At 41.4% G+C, this 22,451-nt stretch overlaps 1 protein-coding gene across 1 annotated transcript in view; it reads left to right on the top strand.

Annotated features, from left to right (window-relative positions):
- Positions 1 to 919: 919 nt before the first annotated feature.
- The window catches only part of LOC108698283 (gamma-aminobutyric acid receptor subunit beta-4), a 65,571-nt gene continuing 44,039 nt past the window's right edge, over positions 920 to 22,451 (top strand). Inside the window, exon 1 of the mRNA XM_018229654.2 lies at positions 920 to 1,672. Within this exon, the coding sequence (XP_018085143.1) occupies positions 1,575 to 1,672 (98 nt within the window). The 5' untranslated portion in view covers positions 920 to 1,574. The remainder of the gene's footprint in view (positions 1,673 to 22,451) is intronic.

The following is a 22,451-nucleotide window of genomic DNA, read 5'->3' as shown; positions in this document are numbered from 1 at the left end:
GCTGGAACCTATTCCCATCAATTTCTTCCCAAACCAACTAGCTATCATACATGGAATACTAGATTGAAATATTTTAGTTTAAACATATGCATATAGGATGAGAATAATGAAGTTTCAGCTCATCCAAAAAAAATGACCAACTGCTGTACATTAGTATAGGATTAAAAGGTTTAGGGGAAATCAGGTGCCTTTTGAACAGATTAGTAATAAGGGGGTGTGGGTATTTTTTCACTACGCATTAGATTTCTGCCTTTCCTTCCAGGTGTGCATATCAGATGGCTGAACTGGGTGTAAAGGCCAATTATTTGAAATAAACCAAGCTGCAGGGCTCAGAGATGAATTAGAGCCGGGGTTTGCTCACAACTCTCATGGGGTTTGGTCCAGACAGTTAATGGGAGATCACATACTGATGAACCCAGTGCTGCTTTTTATGCTCCAAAAAAAAGGGGTGGGGGAATCATGTGCCATTTTTGCTGTGCTATTATTAACAAATTCAAAGGGAGCTGATGTCCATGCAAGTTGAGCAGCATTACCCCGGGTTGCCTCTTCTCCTTACACCTTTGTGCTCCAGTCTCCTGCCTTCCAATCGTGTTCAGCACCAGGGACAGTTCCTCTCACTGCAGCAGCAACAGCAACATGCTGCCCTCCCCCACTCATCTGTACTCTGCACACAGTCCCCTCGCTCCCTGCAAGGAGGAAGGAAGAAGGCACCCTCCATGAAATAGTTAATGCTGTCACATATAACGTCAGAATTTCAATTTGCCCACAGATTTTTCTCCATCTTTCCTTTCCCCCTCTCTCTATCTGTTCCTTTTTTCACCCCCTCCTCCCTCCATCCCCCTCTGCTCACTACTTCTCCCTACCCCCTCCTTTCTCACCCCCTCCTTTCTCTATCTCGCTCTCCCCTCCCTCCTTAGTTCTCATCCCTCCCTCTTCACAATGTGCAGTACTCAGATCCTGCTGCAGCAGATATAATGGAGCATCCCTCCTCCTCTTGCTGAAGCAAACCCTTTTTTCTCCTTTAATTTTCCCCAATTCTGCTTTCTTTGATCCATTTAGCAAAGAAGGCTAACAGAGGAGGAGGGGAAAAGAGGGAGGCAAAGCATAGATCCCCCAACTGTAGCAGCTACAAAGACAGGGGGGTAGCAAGGTGGAGAGGGGGGAGATCCCATTTTGCTACCTAGATCAATCTCCCTCTCCCCCCTCAGCCTGGCTTGCAAGAGCCATGAAGAAAATGCAGATGGATGAATAGCCAACGAAGAAGAAGAAGGAGAAGATAGAAAAGGAAGAAATCTGCCTTGCTCCCAGTTTTGAATTCCGGATCGGATGCCCATTTTCTGGATTGATGCTACAGAAAAGTGAGAGGATTAGCCTCTCTGCCTCCTTATACCCAATTCCCTCATCTCCTCTCTCCTGTTTTGGGGGAGATATCCTTCCTCTTTCTTTTTCATGCAGGAAGAATCACCAATCATATTTTTGATAGCTGGATTTTTTCCTTTAAGGGGTTGCAGAATTTTGTAGCCATCCCCCCATCCCCTATCCCTCTCCCCCTCCATCCTCACCCCCTCCCCTCCATGGTCCAGGTGGAAATGTTGAGTCTGGGGAGAGAGAGCTGGATTGGAGCAATTCTCTCATATTTGGCCACCCTTCTGCTAGTCTGCTCTGCACAAAGGTAAGATGGATGGAAGAAGTACTGAGCTACCATTGTTTAATGTTTGTGATCACTTTTTAAAAGGTATTGTCAAAATGTTGAGAAATAAGGTGGGTAGGGTAAAAGAGTAGTGGTGGAGGTTTAAAACAAAAGTACTGCTATGAATATGCTGATAATGGGGTGGTGAGGTGAACATTGGGGAAATTGAGGAGAAAGGATGGATGTGTCGAGATGGATCTGTAGTTTTCAGGAGAGATGCCAAGCTGTGGGAATGCAGTGGAAAGGGAAGGGGGGGATGTTGATTGTAATAAGTAGTAATTGGATGTTTTGTGGGGAGGGTTAAGGTATTGTTATTTACATGCTCAGGGTTATCAAAAAGAGAGTGCTACAAGGTTCAGATGGTCTATTTCCATAAGCACATGACAGGAACAACGAAATTTTTTTTAGAGCATGTCTGCCACTGCAGTTGCTTGTGCGGAGAGATATATGCAGCACGGAAGCAGGTATATTCTATGTATAATGATGGAAAAGCTTTTTTCTTAACTGTTCTACAAGCGTTGCAGAGCAATGCAGAAAGCCTTGGCCGCTTAGGCCTTTTGACATTAGCAAGATGTTCTATGAGAAGGGCCTGGGGGATGCTGGGAAATAAAAAAAAAATAAAAAGGAAAGGTAAATTGAAATACCATTAGATAATGTAGAATTAATCTATTCAGGAAATCAAATACTGCAATGGAAACACTATTACGTTTAGATTTATAAATTGTCAAAAACAGTCATTTTGGCACATTTCACCATGAAAAATTTGGAAACCAGTCTGTATAGGATCAGTAGGGGAATTGCCACTGTGATTTCACAGTGCAGATACATTTTCCCATGTCAAGTTTTTCAGTCCAGGTAAAACATTTATGCTAGAAATTGGGTGAAAAATGTCCTTGGCAAATCTGTCAATCAGGTTCAGGTTCAAAATTTTCTGCTCTAAAGGGAATGAGAAAGAATAGATATTTGTACTGTTTGCTGGGAGAGACTGGGAATGCTAAAGATGTGAGTTGTGTGAGCCTGTGATGGCAGAACTGGGTCTGTGAAGACATGAAGTAATAGGGCTATTCAGGATAATGTAAAAAATGCACAGGCCTTGTAACCCATAGCAACCAGGCAGATGCATTACTGCCCTTCAGCACTCCCTAATTTGCATGTCTGAATGACAGGGCAGGTGGGGGTGGGAAAGGGATACCTAGGTGCCTCCTCCATCCTGGTGGGGGTGCCCCTCATGAATACAATGCGGCAGAATGCAGGCAGTGTTGTATTCACTTAGAATTGCAGGACTTTGTGCTCCATTCTGGTGCGAAAAGAGACATGCATATAGGTAGCAAAAGGGCTACAAACATGGCAGTATGCATTTTGCACTCTGCCCTGCACATTTTCAAAATATTTATGTTTAAATAGATGACCATTAAATGCCACAAACAGATATAATGGTTGCTATAGGTTTCTAGAAGCAGAGGCAAACTTTTCTCACCCTTTGTACCTATTAGGTAGGTAAAGAGGAATGGTGTCAGTAGGGTTAGGGTATTAAATTGACGGACTATTTCAGCCGAGGTAGTTTGTGTACAATATTTTTCAAATTTTCATTTTTTTCTAATTTTTAAACAGTACTTTATACTTAATGGTAACTAAGCTGCATAAATAAATATAGGCAGCAAAACCATCGTATTGGGTTTTTAAAAATGTTTCTAGTAGACTTAGCATATGGGGATCCAAATTACGTAAAGATCCCTTATCTGGAAAACCACAGCTCCCAAGTATTACATGTAACGGTATTCTGGTACATATACTGTAATCAAAATGGTTGGCTTTATTAAAATGCAATAAATGTAATACAAATGACAATATGGATTGTCATGATATCACATAGGCTTTGATTTCTCCAAAGGGAAATGACTGCCTTATTAATTCGTTTTTTGGGAAATTCACTGTGCTTAAATAGAAATATTTGTATAGAAAAGCTTTTTGTATTCTCAGTTGATTTCTACGAAAAATTACCATATTACAATCCTCTACTGAGAAAAAAAGCAGGTTCTCTTGTCAGGGCCATTATAATAGGTTGCAGATACAGTGGAGTAGCGGGGCAAGGAGTAAAGAAGGGCCAGTTAGGCCCAGTCTTATGATCAAATTCAATATGAATTTTCTTATATTCTGAAGAAAATGGGGGGGGGGGGTAGAATTTTTCTGTAGCATCTAGTTATGCCACTAGCTGCAGTTCTAGTAAACAAAATCAATCATTCAGCAGGATGACTTTTCTGGCCTGCTCTTCATATGCAAACACCTGATTGGTCACTGTGAGTTACTAGACCTGGTGCAAGCTGTGATGCTGTTAATACAGGATCTCTATAGCATATCATGCCTTGGCAGAAGCACCTCCCACTCATGTGAATGGTAGCAAATCATCTATAACTAGCAAGAACAATCATTTAAAAGGTAGAAAAGGTAGAAAAAGGATCCGCTTTGTTTTTGAAAAAAAATCTATGTCAGCTGTCCTGATATCTTATTTCTATTAGGAAATACTGTTAAATGCTGATTTGTTGGAATCTGACAAATCGGCATTTAACAGACTGATCTGGCAAAAACCCTCCACCCCCATGATGTGCCAGAGCAGTCATCCAGGCCTAATGCATCCATCACCTCCTTCTCTATGCCTGACATGGTCAGAGGGTTTTGGTAAACCCTGAGGGTATCAGATGACCCTCTAACTTCTTCTTATTAGCCAGAGGCGGCAAGGGTCAATATGCTGAAATGGCTACACCATTAACTTCTTGTGTCCCCAAACTTCCCTGTCTAATATATTTATAGATTTTATTTAGGTAATTTTATTATTATCCCTCTTGGGGATAAAAATATAGATGAAAGCACAATGGACATATTATATTGTGTTCAAGTTGTTGTAACAACATATCCAGAACAACAAAAAAGGCAACTGAAAATAGCATATCATACCAAAAGGAACACATTTTACTTACAGTTTATGTAGTTTTCACTCAGTTATATGCAAATAGAGGTTTGGATTCAGTTTACTATTCAGCCCACGCCGTAATGCCTTGATTTCTACCCAAATTCATTCACTTCCACTCAATGTGGAGTTTGGAAGCAGTTACTACAGTGTACATGGTAGTTATAGTTAAATAACTTATCATGCAGTGTTTTGTCAAACTCTAAACCATCAGAGAATGGCAGGACATGTTTATGTACTGCTACTGAGCTGAGCTGCAAACCAGTGCTCAAGAGCCATGAATCTCAACCAAAATGTTTGCTACCTTCTTGATGTGGCTCCCAAAACCTTTATAGTGGCCTTCTATCTTGGAAGTAGCTTGCTATCTAAGAAATTCCTCCTGCTATAAAGACAGTAGCATTGGTTCAGAAACACAGGGGTTTTTTTAAACTTCCTGTGCGCAAATGCTCTGGTCCTGATGATGAAAATTTGCGTGAATAAAGGGGAGGGGACAGGGGCGATGAATGGCATCAGGCCTAGGGGCGCCTCTGCTATGTAAATCAGGCCCTGCCTGAGGGGTGCGGTGCCTGGTGCAGTAACACATCATATTGGACATATTTACTAAAGGAGGTTTTTTACATGCTTAACTTCAACTGCAAATGGCATTTTTCCTGTATGTCCAGTTTACTAAAGTATTATTAGAATTTCACAATTGCTTTTTACCTGCAAAAATATTTTTTGCAGGAAAACATTATGTCTTTTGGGAAAATTTGGATGGCAGGAAATACTGACGTGAAAAATGCTTATGGAAACCCATAATTGTTGTTATTATAAATAAACTATAGATTATTATAATAAACCAACAATTTTCACCTGATAATATATGTAAATGGTCAAAAAATGTCCCACAACATTTTATTCATATCACTTTCAATTGGATTTTATTTTTGGTTGTAACTGGCCCTTGAAAAACAGATGGAAGTCAAGAGGACAGTAGAGACTGATGCGTAAGTGGTGAGATATAGTGGTGGATGGTTAAAAGTGACAGAAAATAGCTGCAGTTCTAGTAAACAAAATCAATCATTCAGCAGGATGACTTTTCTGGCCTGCTCTTCATATGCAAACACCTGATTGGTAAGTGTGTGTTACTAGACCCGGTGCAAGCTGTGATGCTGTTAATACAGGATCTCTATAGCATATCATGCCTTGGCAGAAGCAGTACTGTACCTCACTCATGTATTGGTGGCGTGGCAAATCAACATAAGTCCCAGAATCCACCTTTTCTACATAGCCTAAGTCAGGAAAAAGAAAATTCCTTGTTGCCCCTCCTCCTTAAATTTCATGCACTTTGGGGCTATACCCTCGCTCCTCACCTGACCTGTGTGCCATTCCCTGGGACTCTATTGAAAAGGTATTTCTGTATGCTGCAGCTTTCTGGATAAGGGAAAAGTCATTTTACACACCTTTTACACACCTTGGAATTGCCCTTAGAACTGACTGTGAAGCACACACACTGTTCCACAACACTGGACTGTGCATCCCGATAACCACATAAGCCCCTCCTAAACTGAATATGCTTTCACTAGAAATATGTGAGTCACAAAAACTATGACCTGCAACAGGCCCTAGCCCATACCTATGGAACCCATCAAGCCTACAGACTCCAATTTTTAGGGGAAAGACCTACCACTGATATTACCTACAGTGAAGGCTCACTAGAAGGGGCTTAAGGTGACAGGTCTGGCATTACCAAAAGCTGGAACTGCCACCTGACTAAACCCACACCAACAACTCTACTCAACCTGCAGGTTTCAGATATTCCTGTTTTGCCAATCTTTATTTTAGATAGTTCCCCCAGAAAATTTTGCCCAAAGCCAGCCTTGGTAAGGCCTATACAAGTGCACAGTAACAGTTAGCAACTTGTTTTCTAAAACCTGTTACATTTGGAACCCAACGTGAAGAAAAGTTGATAAGTCGAGGAATTAAGTAAGTGCCGAATCTGTGTGAAGGATAGAGGTGGCAACAGAAAAAATGTAACAGAACTAAGAGCCATAAGTTATGTGCTGATGTCACGGGTGCCATCTTAAAATTCGGGATGTGTCTAGGTAGAGAAGGTGATGGTTGTCCCTAAGCCTTGCTCCTGACAAGTGATTGAGAGACAGAGGCTGAAATGTTCCAAAACGAAACATCAAGCATTAAGTCCCTTCTGGAGAGATTGGAAAAACTGATGATAATTGATGGAGGTACCTTCACCAAAAATCCTGAAAGTTAGCAACTGATGGTTCCATTGTGTGGATAGTGTGGCACTTACAAGGCACTTACCCATGGGAAGGAGGAATGCCAGGAAGTGGCAGCAGGTGTGTTTCTATATGGAAAGCAGAGACGATCACACCAGTCATTGTTGGTGCTCCTGGCCAAGATGAAATTCAAGGAAAAAATAGATGCAGCGTACAGGCACAAAAATTAAAACAAGTCTTGATCATCCATGGACCCTGAGACTGGTAGTGAAAGGCTTCCCACTGAAGGAGCAGTGTCCTTGTTTGAGTCCATGGCAGTAGGAGGGATGAATGACACAGGGCCTGTTCCAACTTAAATCACTGGTGTTTTATCTGCAGGCCCTTTGGAAGGGGAAGGCTGTGTGTGCAAGCCCTATTGTTCCAGTTGCCTCAAAGTTTTTGGGCCACGGCCAAGATCAGTGAAGAAGAGTATGTATCCTGGATCCAGTGTGTCATGAACGTTAAAGTCCATCAGCTATGGGGATACTAAATTCCATATGCACCATTATGGGTGTACAAGATGATGGGGAAGATGGCAGATGACTTAGTCATGTCTGAGATCTCCCATGTGCAAAAATATTTACATTCAGGAAACAAAAAAGAGATTGTTCTCAAATTCTTTTTTTTTTTTTACATATTTTTCTGAAGGAACATTATAATGAACTGATTACTATCTATTTGATTTTTTAATGACCTCCCACATTCCCTAATTCAGCTCTGGAATATTCATTTTCTGTTTTTGAAATTTAAGATGTAGCTGATCCTCCCTAGAATATTATTACTGCTTTAGATGTTGCCATCTGAAAGCAATTGTTTGAAATCTACTGCATTTTAACCCCCAGTGAAAGGAATAATAGAGGGATTATTTCAGCTATTATTTTTTCAGCTTTCTTCTATATAAAGCTGACTTTAGATGACCAAACAAAAGCTGCCAAGTTTGATAAATAATCAGATTTTTGCCTGATATAGACCCCGGGCCAACTGTAGTATCATGAGACAGACCTATGAAGGAACTTTGAAAGATGACCACAGTAATGTGCCAATTCAACGTGGTTCTTGTCCATCAGGAAGTATGTTTTTTTTTTGTGCCTCGGGTGTATATATAGCAGCATGTATATGCCATTCCTTTTCTGTGCTGCTAAATACCAACCACTTTTATACCCCAAATCTGCCCACTACACACATTATATTAAAATTTCTATTCTTTAATCCTCCTTGTTTTTAATAGTATGTATATACTTTTTTTTGCTCATCCAGAATTCTTCGACACAAATTGTAAAAAAATAAACCTACTGATATGCAGGTTTTAGAAATGGGGGGGCAACATCAGTCAAAAAGAAAAAAAAACACAATAGTGGCATAAAAAAACTGGTCAAGAAAAAAAAGCTACTATTCAGATAAATCCATATTACTCAAGCAAACATCCAACCCATTAAATTCATGCAAATTTAAAACAGTGGACTTCAATGACTACATAGACTTCGGGGCACATTTACTAAGGGTCGAATATCGAGGGTTAATTAACCCTCGATATTCGACCATCATAGTAAAATCCTTAGACTTCGAATATCGAAGTCGAAGGATTTACTGCAAATACTTCGATCGAACGATTGAAGGAAAAATCGAACGATTTGAAGGATTTTAATCCATCGATTGAAGGATTTTCCTTCGATCAAAAAAAGCATAGAAAGCTTATGGGGAAGGAACATTGATGCTCGGTAGGTTTAAAGTGCCGAAGTAGGTAGTCAAAGTTTTTTTTATAGAGACAGTACTTCGACTATCGAATGGTCGAACAGTCGAACGATTTTTAGTTCGAATCGTTCGAAGGTTGAAGTAGCCTATTTGATGGTCGAAGTACCCAAAAAAGAAAATTCGAAATTCAAAGTTTTTTTATTTTGAATCCTTCACTGGAGCTTAGTAAATGTGCCCCTTCATATATTTTATGTGGAAAAAAATCTCTATGAAAAAACTGCCATTGACTTCAATGTGTGTAGGGAATGTTGCAATCTTTGTATTTAAAAGGGCACCTAGATAAACCATTGTCTGATAAAGCTCTGGATGAATTCTGCTCCCATTTATGATCCAACCAATAGTTCTTCTGACTTAAGAAACATGAAGTAACATGATTCACTACCACAAGAAGGCTGTCCAGATAATGGTAAACTTCTATACCCTCTCTTCTCATCTTTGAACTTAGTACCACCAATACCCTGGTGAACATTCTTGTTGTGGACTGTCTAAATGGAAGGCACTGGAATTGGATGGAAAAGAGGAGAATTGAACCCTTGACCCTTGTTCCTCTTGCTGGAGGAACTGGCTTGAACGCACCCTTGGAAAAAAGCTGTGAGCCTGTGAAACCAGCCTGGACCAGCCTCATCTCATTTTGATTTTGATTGGGCTTTAAGAGATATAGACACTTTGGCTTTGTAGGAACAAAAAAGGCAGACTGCCTAGTACGCCATGAAGCTTTGTAATCCTACCTGGTCTATAGGATAAAGCTTAATCTCTCTGTTTAAAGGATTATCTTTCAGATTGTCTCTTAGGATCCAAATAGATGTGTCAGGACTTACCCCGGTGGTCTAGTTGGCAGCGGGGTCCACCGCCGCTCCTTCGGCGTGGACCCCCGCTGCTCAGCTCCTGCAGCTCCGGCTCACTTCCTGGTGCCGGTTTCCCCTAAGGCGCACGCGCCGCGCACGCTCGGTTCTTAAAGGCGCAGTGACGCTGGTGTGTGACGTCAGCGCGCAATGGCGCCAAATTCAAATGTATTTAAGGGGAATTTAGGTTTTAGCAAGTTGCCGTTGTTAGGTTCAAATTAGCTTGTTCCTGGGTGCTATTACTTGTGATTCCTGATATATCTACCGTGTTTGACCCTTGCCTGCCTGATTTACTACGCTGATCTCTCTAATCCTGACCTTTTGCCTGTCTGTTAACTCCGAACTCTCCAATCCTGATCCTGCTAGTCTGTGACTATTCTGACATCTCCAATCCTGACCTCTGCCTGTCCATTGACCATTCTACGCTTTCTCTATCCTGATTTTGGCCTGTCTGACTATTCTACTGCTTGTGCTAGCCCGGCCTGCCTGTTCCTGTGGCTTCCTATCTTCCAGCATCCTTGTAAAACAGTCGTGCCCCATTGCCTGCCAGAACTTATGCCTTGCACCTCTCGTTAAGTCCAGGTGGCATTTGAGTACGCCGAGGGCTCCTCCCGAGGCCAAAGGCGGTCACTTAACTGGTGAAGTCGAGCCGAGACCAGGGTGCCTGGCATCTGTTCTGGTGTAGGGTGCCGACCGTGACAGTACAACGGGCCCATGAGACGGAAGAAAATGGAAGAAGCTCCTGCTATTCCGCAAACCACTGAACTGCTGTATTCGACCCTCCTCCAGCGCCTCGATGAACAAGAGGGGAAGCAGAATTTCTTTATTCAAGGTCTGCGGTCTCTCTCTGAGAGGTTGGATGCACAGCAATCTGAGATTCCTGAGGGGTCTACTTCGTCAGTAACTCCTGGTAATAGAGATTTTTCCCATGACCCAAAAATCCCCTTTCCTGATAAGTTTAGTGGGGATAGGGGTAAATTTTTTGTTTTTCAAGAGGCTTGTAAGTTATACCTCAGTTTTTTCCCTCACAACTTCCCTACTGGTGAGGATGAAGTAAGGTTCGTTATGACCTTACTACAAGGTGACCCACAAGTCTGGGCACTAAGATTACCCTCCTCTGACCCTGCCCGTTTATCCCTAGAAGTATTTTTTGCTACCATGGCCATGTTATACGATGACCCGGATCGTGCTAGTTCTGCCGACTCCGCTATTCGTAAACTCCGTCAAGGGAAAAGAGTTATTGAGGAGTATTGTACTGAATTCTGCCGCTGGTCAGTTGAGACGGGGTGGAATGATACAGCTCTTCGTAGTCAATTCCGGGTGGGTCTTTCTAGCCCTGTCAAAAATAGCCTGGTTAATTTCCCTCCTTCTTCCACGTTGGATGACCTCATGAGGTTAGCCATTCAAATTGATAGGAGGCAAAGGGAAAGACGAGCTGAGGAGGATATAGTTTTCCCTACTACATGTATTGACGAGTCTCCAACTCCCTCGTTTCCTAACCCTCAGGGGGAACCCATGCAATTGGGGGCTACACGCCTGTCTTCCGAGGAAAGGGCCCGTAGGCGATCCCTGGGTCTATGCATGTATTGTGGGGATAAGGGGCATTTCCTTAAAAATTGTCCCAAGAGGCCTGGAAATTCTCAAAACCTTTGTGGAGAAGGGAAGCTCCATTTGGGTAGAGAGATTTCCTCTTCCCAATTCGCCTCAAAAAACTTAGTACCTGTAGTTTTATCCTGGCCTGGGGGTTCTGTTACAGTTTCGACCTTAGTGGATTCGGGGGCTGGGGGAAATTTTTTAGATGCTGCCTTCGCAGAAAGGTATAATATTCCCCTTAAAGGAACAGTAACGTCAAAATAAAAGTGTTTTAAAGTAATAAAAATATAATGCAATGTTGCCCTGCACTGGTAAAACTGGTGTGTTTGCTTAAGAAACACTATTATTGTTTATATAAATAAGCTGCTGTGTAGCAATGGGGGGCAGCCATTCAAAGGAGAAAAGGCTTAGGTTACACAGCAGATAGCAAATAAGCTCTGTCTGTCTAATGGTGTTATCTGTTATCAATTAGTTAACCTGTGCCATATAGCCGTTTTTCAATTTCCGCCATTGCTCCACAGCAGCTTGTTTATATGAAGTATAGTAGTGTTTCTGAAGCAAACACATCAGTTTTACCAGTGCAGGGCAACAGTACATGATATTTTCATTACTTTAAAACACTTTCATTTTTTGGTGTTACTGTTCCTTTAATCCCCTCACACCTCCTATGAGGATTTCTGCTATTGATAAAAGCCCACTGGGGTCAGGTTTGGTAACCCAAAAATCCAAAGCATTATCCATGTGTGTGAACAATATGCATTATGAAAAATTAGCTTTTCACATTCTTGATGGTTCCTCGTCCCCGTTAATTCTGGGGTTACCATGGCTACAGGTGCACAACCCCCACATTGATTGGGTAACTGGGGAGGTTATTCAGTGGGGTTCCAAGTGCCAAGATTCATGTCTAGCTTCCACTCTGATGGTAGCTGGTACTTCCTTAGAGAAACTCCCTTCTGTTGAGCATAGCTCTAAGTCTTGTTCTGGGGTACGTAATTCCCTATCGGCAGTTCCATCCGCTCAAAAAAGAGCAGTAGTTAAGTCCCATAGGGAGGTACCCAAATTTCAGGTTGGGGACTTGGTTTGGTTATCCACAGGGAATATTAAGCTTAAAATTCCAGCTCTTAAGCAGGGGCCCAAAGTTATAGGCCCATACCCTATTGTGGAAATTGTGAACCCAACCTCTGTCCGCCTTGAGTTACCTGAGATATTTCTGTTATCGAACCTGTTTCATGTTTCTGTGTTAAAACCAGCCATACAGGTCCACCAACAATCATGTCCTACTCCAGTGTTGGTGAAAAGTCTGGTCAAGTCTGATGCCAGGGTAGACCACCTTAGGAGACAGTCCTATTCCAGGTCTCCTGGTAAGCTTGAGGGTCCAGTGGCCCCTCCTAGAGGGGGGGTAATGTCAGGACTTACCCCGGTGGTCTAGTGGGCAGCGGGGTCTACCGTCGCTCCTTCGGCGTGGACTCCCGCTGCGCAGCTCCTGCAGCTCCGGCTCACTTCCTGGTGCCGGTTTCCCCTAAGGCGCGCGCGCCGCGCACGCTCGGTTCTTAAAGGCGCAGTGACGCTGGCGTGTGACGTCAGCGCGCAATGGCGCCAAATTCAAATGTATTTAAGGGGAATTTAGGTTTTAGCAAGTTGCCCGTTGTTAGGTTCAAATTAGCTTGTTCCTGGGTGCTATTACTTGTGATTCCTGATATATCTACCGTGTTTGACCCTTGCCTGCCTGATTTACTACGCTGATCTCTCTAATCCTGACCTTTTGCCTGTCTGTTAACTCCGAACTCTCCAATCCTGATCCTGCTAGTCTGTGACTATTCTGACATCTCCAATCCTGACCTCTGCCTGTCCATTGACCATTCTACGCTTTCTCTATCCTGATTTTGGCCTGTCTGACTATTCTACTGCTTGTGCTAGCCCGGCCTGCCTGTTCCTGTGGCTTCCTATCTTCCAGCATCCTTGTAAAACAGTCGTGCCCCATTGCCTGTCAGAACTTATGCCTTGCACCTCTCGTTAAGTCCAGGTGGCATCTGAGTACGCCGAGGGCTCTTCCCGAGGCCAAAGGCGGTCACTTAACTGGTGAAGTCGAGCCGAGACCAGGGTGCCTGGCATCTGTTCTGGTGTAGGGTGCCGACCGTGACAAGATGTTTACCCTCATATGGCAATCAGCATTGAGTGTGTAAGCAGTATCTGCATACCAGACACAAAGCCATAAAGCTTGACGAGCTGCAACAGAATACATTCTATTGCTTGCCTGGAAAGATCCACTGCCACTCCACAGCAAAATTCAGCACCCTTCTTAAGATCTAGTAGGGCTTCAAAAACCTTTTCTTTTGGAGAGTCCTCCAAAACTACTGAGTTATTATCTTCCCAAATGGACATTATTTTAGCAACAGACACTACATAGACAGGTTTATAATCACCTTCATATGTAAGATATGATTTCTTCAGTTCTGTCTCCATTTGCCTATCCACAGGATTTTTGAGAGCTGAAGTATTGATTGGAAGACATGCAACTGAATCATCATCTGTAGAGGTATTATCCTAGATATATAAATCCACTAACCAGAAAATAAGAAAATCCGATAACCAGAAAACATGTTTTAAAAAAATGCCATTTGAATGTCCCTACATCTACATATTACATATGTGTTAATAATGGAACATTGTTCCTAACTTTTTCAACAAAAGAATTTAAATCTTCCATGTTATCTTCTGTCTTGAGAATAGTGTATTCTACAGTGGCCTCATTTTCTTTTATATCACTAAAGGCCACTGGTACACTTCCCCCAAAGAGTGTTGTTACCCTTGAGCCCACCTCACCCAGTCTGGTTGAAATAAATGAACATAAATGATTCAACACAAGTGCACCCACTACTTAACACAGTGATTGGTGTGGCTGAACCATGGGTGAATGAGTCGCATGACTGGGCAGTTAATATCAGCGGCTATACTATACTATATGTTTCGGAGGGACAGAGGCAATAGAAAAGGAGGAAGGGTATGTCAGTTTGTTAGGCAGGATTTAAAAGCGTATATAAAGGAGGAGGTTATGTTAGAAAATGAGGGGGCCGAAGTATTATGGGTAGAGTTCTTCACCAATTCTAAAGAATCCAGCAAATTAATTGTAAAAGTATGCTATAGACCCCCTAATGTAAGTGAGGAGGAGGAGGAGGCTAAGCTCCTCATGGAAATAGAAATGGCTGCTAGTTGGGATAAAGTATTGATAATGGGGGATTTTAATTACCCAGATATTGACTGGAGCAACAGTACTGACAGATCAGTTAATAGGAACAAGTTTATAAACTTGTTGCATGAAAATTTTATGGCACAGGTTGTTGAGGAGCCAACCAGAAAAAATGCTTTTCTGGATCGAGTGTTCTCAAATGAACCAGAACTTATAGCAAATGTGCAAGACATTGAACCCCTGGGTAATAGTGACCATAATGTGATCTCATTTAATGTCTGGTGCAAAAAACAAATATAGACTGGGGCAACAAAAACCATGAATTTCAGAAAAACTAATTTTAGTGCCTTGAGGGCTGCCCTACAGACCATTGATTGGAACATTACGTTTTCACAGAACAGAAATCGTTGTCATTTAAAATGATATTAAATCATTACTGCTCTAAATTTATTCCCTTAAGGAGTAAATGTAGACGCTCTAAGAATCACCCTATGTAGCTTAATATAAAAGTGAAGAAGTTAATAGGAAAGAAGAGAAAGGCATTTAAAAACTACAAGTTTGTTGGGTCAGAAGCTGCATTTAATGAATATAAACACTATAATAAATGTTGTAAATCAGCGATCCCGAAGGCAAAGAAAGGAAATGAAGAGTGCATTGCGGCGGAGGCTAAGACTAACCCCAAAATGTTTTTTTTTTAATATATTAATAGTAAAAAGATGCAAGTTGAGAATGTTGCTCCATTAATTAATGGTACCAGTATGGCTGTAACAGATACAGAAAAGGCAAATGTGCTAAATCAGTTTTATTCTTCAGTGTATACAACAGAGGAGTCTGAGTTCCCAGGCTCACTTCATAGCTGCACTTATGGCTCAGCTCAATCTAGTCAGTGGCTGACTCAGGATATGATCCATATAGCTTTAATAAAAATTAATTTAAACAAGTGAGCTTAATTCAGTGTTAGACGAGCCCCTATTTCTGATTTTCTCAGATTCACTTTCATCTGGTATGGAACCTATGGATTGGCGAAAAGCTTATGTGATTCCAATACTTAAAAAGGGATTATGATCTTAGCCTGGCAATTATAGGCTAGTTAGTTTGACATCTGTGGTGGGCAAATTATTTGAAGGCTAGTTAAGGGATTACATTCAACATTTTGTCTTAGTGAATGGCATTATGAGCAGCAATCAGCATAGCTTTATGAAGGATAGGTCATGTCAGACAAATTTGAATGCTTTTTATGATGCGGTAATTAATATGCTGGACAGTTGGGGGCAGTAGATGTGATCTGTTTGGATTTTGCCAAAGTGTTTGATACCGTGCCCCACAAACGACTGCTATCTAAACAAAGGTCTGTTGGCCTTAATGAAGTCGGTTACACATGGGCAGCTGCCCAGATTGCCAGTTTGTCAAGATCCTGCAAATGAGATTTAATGTTGATAAATGTAAAGTCATGCACCTGGGACGTAAAAATATCCAAGCCACTTATACCCTTAATGGAACTGCACTAGGCAAATCCATTATTTGCAGGAGTCCTTGTAGATGATAAAGTTGGCTGTAGCAAGCAATGCCAGTCAGCAGCATTGAGGGCAAATAAGGTCTTGAGCTGTATTAAAAGGGCAGGCAGAGGTCATTCTTCCACTTTATAGAGCACTCATAAGGCCCATCTAGAATAAGCCGTACAGTTTTCTTCTCCATCACTCAAACAGGACATTATTGTATTAGAAAGGGTACAGAGAAGGGCAACTAAGCTGGTAAAATGAATGAAAAATCTTAGTTATGAAGAAAGACTGGCCAAACTGGGGATGTTTACGCTGGAGTGGCGTTTAAGGGGTGATATGATAACTATTGTAGGGGCCCCTATGGGTTAATCTGCCCTGCAGCTTTAAGGCCCCCACCTTTTTCTTAGAGTGATCTGCCAGGAGAGGTGTGACAGCTTCCTGCTACACTGCACTATAGTGTGTGTGTAAGGAGTGGCCTCTTCCTCTTTCACCTCTGGATGCTGATCCAGCTGGGTGTGCTCAGGGGGACTGAGTACACCAGGCCCAGAAGAAGGCATGTGTCCAAGTCCAGAACCGGGAAACCCTGTGAATGAGGAATAGATATACTAGGGCAGACTTGTCATAGTCTCTCTAAGAGAGAAAGGCAGAGAGGTTAGAGAGAAAGAGCAGCTGAAGCTCCAACATAGGAGTGATAGATTGGAGGTATCTCTCCCAGGCCATATTGCCTGTAGTATAGGGATCCCAGCGGAGAGGGAATCAGGAGAGAGTGATTGCCCTGAGGTTGATCCAGAGACTACTACTGGAATATGTTGCAGAGGTGAAGTGGGGTACCTGCCAAGTCTGTCCCCAGGGAGTGTCAGCCTGTGTCTGCTCTAAGTGAGCCTGCCTGCAGATCTGTGTGAACTCTCTATATACTGTTGCCTCAACTCCTGTATGAGTAGAAACCTGATGTCACATGCCTGGTGCATAGTTTAATAAACCTTGTTCCTGTTTTATTAAGAACCGCCTGGCGCCCAAGTCTTTTGTTATTGCACAGTAGCCTGTGGGAGTTGTAGTCACACTACACCTTTAATCTGCCATATAGTGTTAGAGTCACGTGTAACCCATGCTCTATTACACTAGCTGGTGAATTAACCCCGTATGGCCCAAATAGGTGTTACACTATGTATAAATATTTATATATTTTTTTAATCATAGATCATATAATAATCTCTCTAATGCTTTATTTACCAGTAGGTCTTTCCAGCTGACACAAGGTCACCCATTCCGTTTAGAAGATAAGAAGTTCCGCCTAAATATTCTGGAGGGTTTTTTTACAGTGAGAACTGTGAAGATGTGGAATTCTCTCCCTGTATCAGTTGTACTGGCTGATACATTAGATAGCTTTAAGAAGGGGTTGGTGGCTTTTTAGCAAGTGAGGGAATACAGGGTTATGGAAGATAGCTCATAGTACAAGTTGATCCAGGGACTAGTCCATTAGTCATTTTGGAGTCAGGAAGGAATTTTTTCCCCCTCTTAATCAAATTGGAGAGGCTTCAGATTTTTTTTTTGCCTTCCTCTGCATCATCTGGCAGTTAAAAAAAGTTAAAAGGTTGAACTTGGTGGACATGTGTCTTTTTTCAACCTAACTTGCTATGTTAGTGTGAAGTTAAAACAAACATATGGATGCATTTTAAGAAAGCTTTTACCCCTTGGGCATTTCCATAAAAACAGGCATCTTTTACTCTACTTTATTAATTATTTAACTGGTTGGGGATGAGGTGGTATCATGGGTCATTGCATATCCACTTTCATTTTTTGACAAAATCTGTTTTCCATAACACAATTCTGACTGTTGCATATAGAATTGAAAACAAAAAAGTAAATAATTTTAATATTCTAACTTGAACGTATTGTCTGTTTTTTTTACAATATTTGTGGTTTTCCCAAGGTTTTTTTTTTTTAATAATCATTTGTAATAAGACAGGGCATTTTATATGGTTTATTGAGCATTTTTAGAAGTAAACCACATGAACATGACTTGTACAGTTTCCATGCAATTCCGACAGACAGCAGCAAAGAGTGGTTTATAGGGTTTCTCTGATTTGATACATTTTTGTTTAGCATCAAAGCACCTGATATTACTCTGAGCTGTGGCCAGACGCTGCAGCTGAGCAGGCCAAAGAGAGATTGTTGTTGTTGAGAGCCCAATGAAGCTTTACACCGGAAAAACATTTAAACAAGGTATCTCCCAGAAAAGACATACTGTGGATGCCAAATATGGACTTTGATTGGCAAAGTGGTGGAGTTTGTTTTTTATGGGTGATTTCTTTTTTCAAGTGTTGCTGTCAAAGCCTCCAGCATAGAAGGTCAAATGTTCTCATTTAAATAGCAGTATTAGATCAGATGTTATGACAACTGAAAATAGCTGCTGAAATACAAAGCTGATGAGAATCATCATCATCAGTTATAGAAGGGATCCTTACCTGTGTAAAATATAGATCTGAAACACAAGTGAGTTATAGCTTTTTTTCTATGCTCCTCATTTTTCTTGAGTGAATTCTGAATTTTGTTCTATGTTATGTCCCATTAGTGCTGGACCTACTGATTAATAGCCGTTTGCTCTCCTGGGAGCAATGCTTTATGCAGTATATACATGAGTTGGCTGGACAAGCTTTCTGTAATCTGACTTTTTTCTTTTTAACCATGGTTTGCAATTACACACAACATAAAGCAGATCTTGAGAACAGATTTGAGAAGTAAATTAATAGACAATATAGAATTAAAGTATGAATATCTATTAATGGCCCGGGGGACGCGATTTAATAAACTCTCTAATGCTTTATTTACCAGTAGGTCCTAGCAGCAGGCATGAGGGCATCTGATCTATTAAAAGAAAGGAAGTTTCATCTTAATATTCAGAAAGAGTATTTTACAGTGAGACCTGGGCTCAGTTGTGCTGACAGATATATTGGATAGGTTCAGGAGTAGTGATGGGCGAATTTATTTGCCAGGCGCGAATTTGCGGTGAATTTGCGCGATTCGCTGCCAGCGAATAAATTTGCAAAACGCCCGTGAAAATTAGCCCGAAAAAAATCAAAAACAAGACGCCGGCGCCATTTCGCGAATTTTTCGCTGTTTCACAAATTTTGCGGGAAATTCGCAAATTTTCCAACACAGCGAAACGGTGCAAATTCGCCCATCACTATTCAGGAGGTGGGTGCATGGCTTTTAGCCAGTGAGAAGCTTCAGGGTTACTAAGCGTGGGTCTTGGTGCCAGGATGATCCGCGGACCACTTTAGTTGCCATATTGACGTTGGGAAGGAATTTTTTAGACTAGATAGGCTTCAAAAGGGTTTTTCCCTTCCTCTGGATCAACTAGCAGTTGACCATGTTTTATGCCTATTGAGGGTAAATGGATTGTTTGGCCTTCTTCCCATTCACAATAGATGGGGTTTTTACAACTAGCGTGACATTTTTTCCTCACCCTTACTTAACTATGTAATGATTGTAAATACTGTAGTTCTAAAAACCTTTGTCTAGAAAATATTCTGTCTTATATAGTAGTACATGTAGTTTATAGTATATGTTGAGCCATTCCAGTTCTAAAAAATATGTGTTTTATTATGATTAACATTTTTAGTGTAAGATTCAAAACAGGCAGTTTTTCCTACTGTGTTCTTCATTAGCTGCAAATATGGAGACAGAAGCAGGAAAAGCCTGGGAATATCCCATGTAACATTCTTCTGACCTGAGGCAAGTCAATGTATCTCTGTCTGAGACTCCAAAAATAAACCGAAGACTGTAGATCCAGGAACTCAATTAGCCTGAAAGCCAGCACCGGCGTAAAAGTAACATTACTTAGGAAGACAATATATATTGTGAGAGTTCAGCTGTTTGAGTGATGGAGAGAAGTTTGTCCTTTGGTTACTGCTACATGTATAGTGGAGATTACCTTCACAGGGTATGGGCTGGCTATCAGAATTCTTTGTTCAGGTATGGTTCATTCAGTACATAAATAAAATACAGCATTTCTAGACAAGGTTATTTTTAGGCTTTCCTTCTCCTTTTATAATGCAAGAACTGGATAATCTCTCTGACAAAACTGACCTACATGTCCTCTGCAGAGTTGAGTAAGCCATATTCTGTTCAAATGAGGATGTCCTACAGTCTAAGCAACTCGCTGGCAGACTATGGGTCTCCAGATGTTCATCTCTAGTGCCAGGTGCTCTAGCTTGATCCTAATGTGTTTGTAGTTACAGATATTGGGGGAGAGGGGAGAAGACCATATATTTACCAGCATAATGAAATCACATTTAGTGGAGGCGGGAGCTGTTTGAAGACATCATTTGATATGGCAATGGTGGTACTGTCTGCGATAAAGTGGGAATGATCCCTACACTGTAATGGGCACATATGACAATAACCATATATTAAAGAAATTGCACTATGGCTACTACAGGAATTTGTGTTCACTTAAAAATTATATTTTAGTTTGCTAGAGAGCTACCTAAAAGAAAACTGTATATACCTTAATATGATACTGTTACTATAAAAGTAAATTATCCCTTTAATTACTATTGCCCCTAAGGGAGTTTCACCCCACCCCTTTAGCATTGGAGTGAGGCAAAGGGGGCTAGTACAGAGAGAGCAAATGTGGTCTCTGAACTAGTAGTGCTAGTGCCCACACATCATGATGCCAGAATTTACACCACACACACACATTAATTCATTAACAAAAACCTTTGCTACAAATTGAAAATGATTTGTGAACACCAGAGCTAGGTTAAGTATTATTTGCACCCAAGGCAATATTACTTGGTACAGTGCCCTAACCTGCCATTGCTGCTCCGTCTTGGGCCACACACCACCCTCACCCATTACCCAGCTCGGTCTGCAAGCTCAAACCTCCTTAAACACCCTACTGCTGACACATTATGCTGCTTTGTCACTGCTTGCACCTCCCCCCCCCCCACTTTTTATATATAAAAGCACCACATTGCATGCCTCTTATCTACTAGGCCACTTCAGGATCCCAGCTATCTGTAAATAGGTGTCAGCCAGTGTTCTATGTGCCTTTGGGTGTCATTGAGCATATCAGCAGAATATTGGAAATTATGTTTATTGCAGTATTTTGTGAACCTCTAAAGAAGAAGTAATCTCTATTATGATGCAACAATTTGTATTGGTATGTGATGCTGATTTTGATGGTATAATATAAGTAGCCATTGAAATTTTGATGATTGCTTGACACATTCTAAGGTCTAAAAATAACATCCATATTTCCTGTTGCTAAGTTTCCAGGAGACAGGTGGTCAAAATGAAACCAGTAAATGATAGAGAGTAATATTCTAAGACAATTTGCAATTGGTTTTCATTTTTATTATTTGTGGTTTTTGAGTTATTTCACTTTTTATTCAGAAGCTCTTCAATTTGCATCATAAGCAATCTGGTAACTATGGTCCAAATTACCCTAGCAACCATGCATTGATTTGAATAAGAGACTGGAATATGAATAGGAGAGTGTCTGAATAGAAGGATCAGTAATAAAAAGTAACAATAAGAATACATTGGTAGCCTTACAGAGCATTTGTTTTTCAGAAGGGAGTCAGCGACACCCATTTGAAAGCTGCAAAGAGTCAGAAGAAAAAGGCAAATAACTATACAAGATAAATAATGAAAACCAATTGAAAAGTTGCTTACAATCGGCCATTTTATAACATAATAAAAGTGATGATCGTGGATAAAATAAAAAGTATAATATGGTATGAATTACAGGCATCCAGAAAGCTCCAAATTAAGGAAATGCTGTCTCCCATAGACACCATTTTATCCAAATAAACCAAATTTTTCAATTGTACTTGATCCCAACTAAGCCTATAGGGTTGATTTAATGTTTACATGACTTTAGGTATGAAGATCAAAATTATGGAAAGATCCATATCCATTATCCAGACTACCCCTGGTCCCAAGCATTCTGTATAACAGGTCCCATATCTGTAGTGTATAAAGCATTACAGACTGAACAGAAAAGGAAAATCAGTATTTTATGAGGGTTGAAGGGAGTATTGGGAGTATCAAGTGTATGTTGTAGTGGAGATAAAAAAGAGAAAAAGGAGGAAAACAGGATGTGGTTGAAATTGAGGTACAATTAAAACTCCTGGCTCAGCTCCTCATCTTTTCAAATCCAGGTTGGAATGAGTTTGGTGAGTTCTGCGCTTTCTGTATTATTAATGTAGGGGACATGAGGAATCCTTCCCATGTTTGTCTGCCTGTGACATCATCCAGCCCAGTTGCATGCTGGATAGCGATCCAATTGGCTGGGAACCCCAGTGCATCCTTGGGAGAAAGGGTGTGCCTGACTTTGGAGCCAAATGCACGGGGTATCCCCGACAGAGAGCTGAGAGAGCCAGCTTGAGTTGCTGTAAAGGTGGCCATACACAGGCCGATAAAAGCTGCCGACAGACAGTGTCGGCAGCTTATTGGCCTGTGTATGGGGCCCCCCGACGGGCTTCACCGATCGAGATCTGGCCGAAAGGCGGCCAGATCTCGATCGGATGGGACAAAAAAATCTATTCATTGATGCGGTCCCGCGATCCGACCGCCCATTGGTATTCGTTAGGATCCGATCGTTGGGCCCTAGGGCCCACGATCGGATCAGCCCGATATTGCCCACCTCAAGGTGGGCA

This window comes from Xenopus laevis, chromosome 8L, assembly GCF_017654675.1.
Source record: "Xenopus laevis strain J_2021 chromosome 8L, Xenopus_laevis_v10.1, whole genome shotgun sequence".
NCBI lineage: Eukaryota > Metazoa > Chordata > Amphibia > Anura > Pipidae > Xenopus > Xenopus laevis.
The sequence above is the reverse complement of the archived record's forward strand: the minus strand, read 5'-3'. Positions and strand labels throughout refer to the sequence as shown.